The following is a 5,186-nucleotide window of genomic DNA, read 5'->3' on the forward strand; positions in this document are numbered from 1 at the left end:
AGTTCACCTACATCACAGCGCCTTCAGACATGTTTTAAAAGCCCGCCTCATCTTATGTAGTGCACATATGATTTCAAAGGCTTTAATGGCTTCGGAAAACTGCAACACTTAACTTTACAAAACTAAAAAAACAAAAAAAAAGCTTTCCCACTTCCATCCACCACAGAAAACGAAATGAAGCCTTAAAACATGTGGCATCTGGTTAAAACTTAACTTACAGGTTTAATTTACAATAAAAATGGAAACAGGTGTGGTTGTTTCTCCTTTTTTTTTTTTTTTTGCTATCTTAGGTGACCTGGAACTTGCCCGTACGCCTCTGTGGTGGTGTTCCTGTTGCTACGGCTACACATACATGGCGGAAGACACAAAGCTTTCGCCGCGAGGAATGTTGGCAGCTGGGGGCCCGTGGTTGGACGAGTCGTTGCCGTGGTGACGGTCGGCGTCGTCTTTAAACACTCTGGCCGAGTTGTCCAGGACTGGGGGGGCCCCACCGTTCAGGGCTCCGGGGGTCTCCTCATCCATGCTCTAAAAAGATCAACACAGTCGTTCAGAATCGGGAAGGTTTCTGACTTTTTATGTTCCTTTTTTTGAAGGAGTTTGGATTTAATTTCTAAACAACGACTGCAACGAATAACTAACTCTGCTTTGCTTTAACCATCCATGAGAAGGACCTTAAACGAGACAGGATGTTGTCTGCGGTGACCACAAGAATCAATTACTAATAAGATGCAATCATGGTCCAAACAAAAGCAACGGCGCTTTCAAACATTATTCAGTCCCTCCAGGATTTCACGGCCGTTTTTTGTGATTATTGCGGCTAAAATGCCTGATTTCGCGGGGCATTTTCCTAAAAGTTGCCATTTTTTTAAAATAAAATCAATAAACAACCATAACTCTTAATATATAAACCAAAAATCCTTCCTATTTTTGTAAGATAATTCCCAACAAACATTGACATTCTCAAAAGGTGCTTTATTTGAGAACTTTGATAGCTTCTAAACTGACATTCATGAGCATTTCTGGATTGTCCCTGGTCTGCAGGAAGTGACGTCACGTGTCTTCTTCCTGAGTTATTTGGGCTTATTTTGTATTCCACGCTACACAAATCCACAAAGAAGAGACTAGACCGCAGAAACGGTTGGGTTAAAGTTGCGGGAAAGTTGCAGGGTTTTGGCAAAGTTGCAAAAAGTTGCAATTTTGCGGTGTTCGCGTGATAATGCGTTAATAGTTGTGATCGCAACATCGCAAAATCCTGGAGGGTCTGATTATTTGCATCTAAAAGCAACAAACATCCAGAGGAAAACACTGATTTGTCCAAATGAACGCCAATCAAATCGTCCATCCACCAAACTTTACCCTCATTTTGTACCCAGAGGTTACAGCTTCGTACCCTTTTGAGTATAAAAGTTACTGCTTTGCGTTTGTGCACCTACTGTATGCATGTATCCCAGCATGCATGCTGCACAACCCTGCTTACACTAATTGCTGCAGAGGCTCCAGCTGATCAAGCTGTTTTATAGAGAAAATAAAACCACTCCTTATGGAGCAGAGATTACACACAAACTCAAAGGTGAAGGTGTTACTGATGCAAAACGCACAGAAAGCCCAACATGTGGTGTTACTGATTATTGGAAGTTAATGCATGATTTAATAGAACTGTATTTATCTGCAGCTACAGCCCTGAATGTTCAGGCCAAACCACGCTAAAATAATGATGAAACTGCAGCACAAAGCAGGGCGAGGTGGGTACAGAGACATCTGTGAAAGTGAACAAAGATACAAAGCTTCACTAAACAGCGAGCACGATGTTGCTAAACTTGCCAAAATTCATTTGCCTTAAAAAAAACAAAGAAGTGAACACAGATCAGGATCGTCGTACTCGAGCAGCTCTGTGTGTTTGCAGGAACATTGTGCACTTTGGTAAAGATGGCTCCTCGTGAGATGTGACAGGTCATCAGAGGAGCTTCGAGTTATGAGCGGGCGCGGGTGTGTTAGTGGAGACAACAATCAGCCAAGGCAGCTCCATAAAGAGCTTACCATAGATGCTACCACATTATCAGATAAAACAGAAGTGAGGAGTTCTTCTGCACTGAAAAACAACCAAAGATTAATAGTGAAAGCTTATCTCTGTGGGGAGAAACTTTCCATTAACTTTTTTCTGTAAGAATGTGATTTATCATCTGGGTCTATCCAGCTCCATTAGGCAGCTCGCTTAGTTTCAAAAACAATCTGAGCGTTCACACACTCTGGAAATGCACCAGTCAGTGTAAACAGGAAGCAAAGGGGCTTTTTTTTTAGTTAGTTGTAAAACAATACCATGAAATATTAGCATTTATTACAGAAAGCAAGATGAGAACTTGCTGGAAAGTTGAGAATCTCAGTTCTTTATGGCTGAGATAACAAGCCTAATGGAGTTTAATGGACTCGGAGAGCATCTCAGCGTTTATCCTCTAATTTACTGAACAATAATGGAGCCTTTCTGCAGAACTTAAAACATCGTATGTAGAAAACGGGCCTTGTTGCAGGGAAGTACGGTGGCAGCTGCATCATGGTATGGTTAATCACATCATGATTATCTAATATTTCCACTTTGTCGCCTAGTTTGAGTTGTTTCAGATGATGTGTTTTTATAGTCGTTACATTTCTCTCTGATTCTCCAAACTGAGACTGTTCTGACTGCTGTCTCCTGAAGGTAAGATACTGACCGCTTATAACTACTCTTCGTGCTCACTTTTTAGAAGCAAACATCTCTGAAGAGCTTCTGGAACAAAGCAAAGATGCATCTGCTCACACGTACGAGCAGCCCGCTGCGGCTGAATGTGGCTCACGTCTCAGAGGTAAAAGCAGTTCGTTTTGCATGTGTGTGAGCGTGTAATGTGTGTGTTAGTTACTGTGACAGGCTCTCCCCCTGTGGGCTCGTAGTAAACCTCTCCTGGGCTCAGAGGAACTGTCTCGGTGGCTGTGGGCGGCTCTGACGGCTTGTTCAGCTGCATGCACAGAAACCAGCGCAGAAGAAAGCAAAGAGGAGAGAAACACAAGCAGAGCAACGTGCAGTCAAGCTGAGAAGACAGGAGAGGACTTTGAAACAATTCAAGAGAATATGTTAACAAGAAACACTCTGAGTTAGAGTCTTTGAAAAAAGTCACAACTCTTCACTGGCATGCATCCTTCCTGCTTTGTTCCTCTCAGCCTTTTTATTCCATATATATTAAAGCAAACTCCTCGCTTTGATTTCCTTTGTAACATATAATTCTAATAACACAGAGTGGACAGAAATATCCAAATTAAACGGCTGTATTTGCCTAAATTGCTGCAGTTCTCTGTTTCCGAGTGCAGCTCCGGATCTCTGCAGAACGTGTGACAGGTGCAACAAAGCAAAGCACAACAAGCCAGCCTCTTTTCTGGGTCCTGCTGGGGATTTCTCTCTTTAAAAACTGAATTTTGTTACAGAACTGATGCAAAAAGAGATTTGCTGGGAGGATTTTCATACCAGAAACATCTGAATGGACTTTGAGGTCAGCTTGTTTCTGTTCTGAACTTCTGCTCTTTTCTAACATTTAAGCTACAACATTTATCCTTTTTTTCCATTTGAGAAAATGCTCCCTGCAGTCGATTATGCTTCTGTGAAAAATTCAAATTTCTGTTTGTTTTTCATAGGAGGGTCTAATGAATGAATGCTTTTGTCTGTTTGAGTCTTCGGTTATCAGCTGCTGGAACCTGAGGCACACGGTCTTATTATGCTCAAAAAAACAATCAGATAACAGCTGAAATGTGCCAGAAGACAAGCTGCCCTCGAAGCCCGGAGGACTGATGTGAACATATCAGTGAAGCTGCAGACATAATGCGCTCCTTTTGATCGGGAAACCTCGGAAACGTTAAAAACCTTTCACTGCTGAACTCCGTGAACCATCCTTTTAGCCGAAGCATTAAGAGCCATTAGATCCCTTTTCCATATCTAATCAACATAAAATTACTGATATGCAGTCTCATTGCATAAGCACACCAAAATGTGATGGAATGATAGAGGAAAAAACAACAAATTGCTCTGATGGAGCTCTTCACAAGCCAAGCTAATTATTCGAGCACACATAGCTGCGATCGCCAATCAATGGCCATTAGCCCCATTATGACTGCCCAAATGGACTTTGTGTGTTTGTGTGTGTCTCTAATATAATTGTGGTGACAATAAGGATTGATTCGAAGTCGTGTCGATCCCTCACCATCTCCGTAGAGCTGCCTGCCTTCACGGGGGGAGGGGGCTTGTGCTTGGGCGGGCCCCTGGTTGGACAAAAAGGCAAAAAGACAAAAAGTAATGCGCTATCGATCGTGGCTTCGTTAAAACGTCTGATTTCTTTGTATTTAAAAGACAAATCGGCTGCTGAGAGAGGACACAGATGAAATATTGAACTCTAAAGATGTCCCCATTGTGTCGTAACTCAATCGGGCTTCTGTTTGTACAGAAATTCAGCAATCACCGGGAGGAAAGACACTTTTTGTCAGGTTTAAAGACTTTTTTTTACACCGGGTGACAAAATCAATCTCAACAGGTGGAGAAGTCCTCTGTAGGAAAGAGAAAAGCTTTGATTGTCTAAAGTTGCTTTGTCTCTTTTCACTGACAAGGTGGGAACTGTTAAACTCATGAATGTTAGGAATAGTTCATATTTTATTCAAACAATCTTGAAAGTAAAATAACATTTCTCTCTTCAAAGCCAGGAAAACTCAAAGCTTCAGCCATGTTTTTCTTTCCTCTGCTGTTCGACAACAAAGGCAAAGAGCTGAAAATGGAAACGGTAAAAATGTTTGCGACTTTAAATATAAAGCTGGTTCTATAAAACACTTTGCAATAAATCAATCCCTCCAGGATTTTGCGGGCATTTTTTGTGATTGTTGCGGCTAAAATGCCTCATTTCGCGGGGCATTTTCCTAATAGTTGCAATTTTTTTTTACTAAAATCAATAAAAAACCAAAACCTTTAATATATAAACCAAAAATACTTCCTAGTTCTGTAAGATAATTACCAACAAACATTGACATTCACAAAAGGTGCTTTATTTGAGAACTTTGATAGCTTCTAAACTGACATTCATGAGCATTTCTGGATTGTCCCTGGTCTGCAGCTCTCCTCACATGTTTTGCAGACACAAAGTGTTTGTCGATGCGTTTATGTTCCATGATTACACTGCAGG

The 5,186-nt window shown here is 41.4% G+C and overlaps 1 protein-coding gene across 2 annotated transcripts in view; it reads right to left on the reverse strand.

The window, feature by feature from the left end:
• Window positions 1-202: 202 nt before the first annotated feature.
• The window catches only part of pvrl2l (PVR cell adhesion molecule related 2 like), a 289,332-nt gene continuing 284,348 nt past the window's right edge, over window positions 203-5,186 (reverse strand). Inside the window, exons 9-11 of one of the 2 annotated variants that reach the window (XM_017427627.3) lie at window positions 4,221-4,278; window positions 2,892-2,987; window positions 203-525 (exon numbers count right to left, since the gene is read on the reverse strand). In XM_017427627.3, coding sequence (XP_017283116.1) covers window positions 343-525; window positions 2,892-2,987; window positions 4,221-4,278 — 337 coding nt within the window. In that variant the 3' untranslated portion in view covers window positions 203-342. The remainder of the gene's footprint in view (window positions 526-2,891; window positions 2,988-4,220; window positions 4,279-5,186) is intronic. The other variant, XM_017427628.3, reaches the window with a different exon arrangement.

The sequence above is a fragment of the Kryptolebias marmoratus genome, linkage group LG5, assembly GCF_001649575.2.
Source record: "Kryptolebias marmoratus isolate JLee-2015 linkage group LG5, ASM164957v2, whole genome shotgun sequence".
Lineage (NCBI taxonomy): Eukaryota > Metazoa > Chordata > Actinopteri > Cyprinodontiformes > Rivulidae > Kryptolebias > Kryptolebias marmoratus.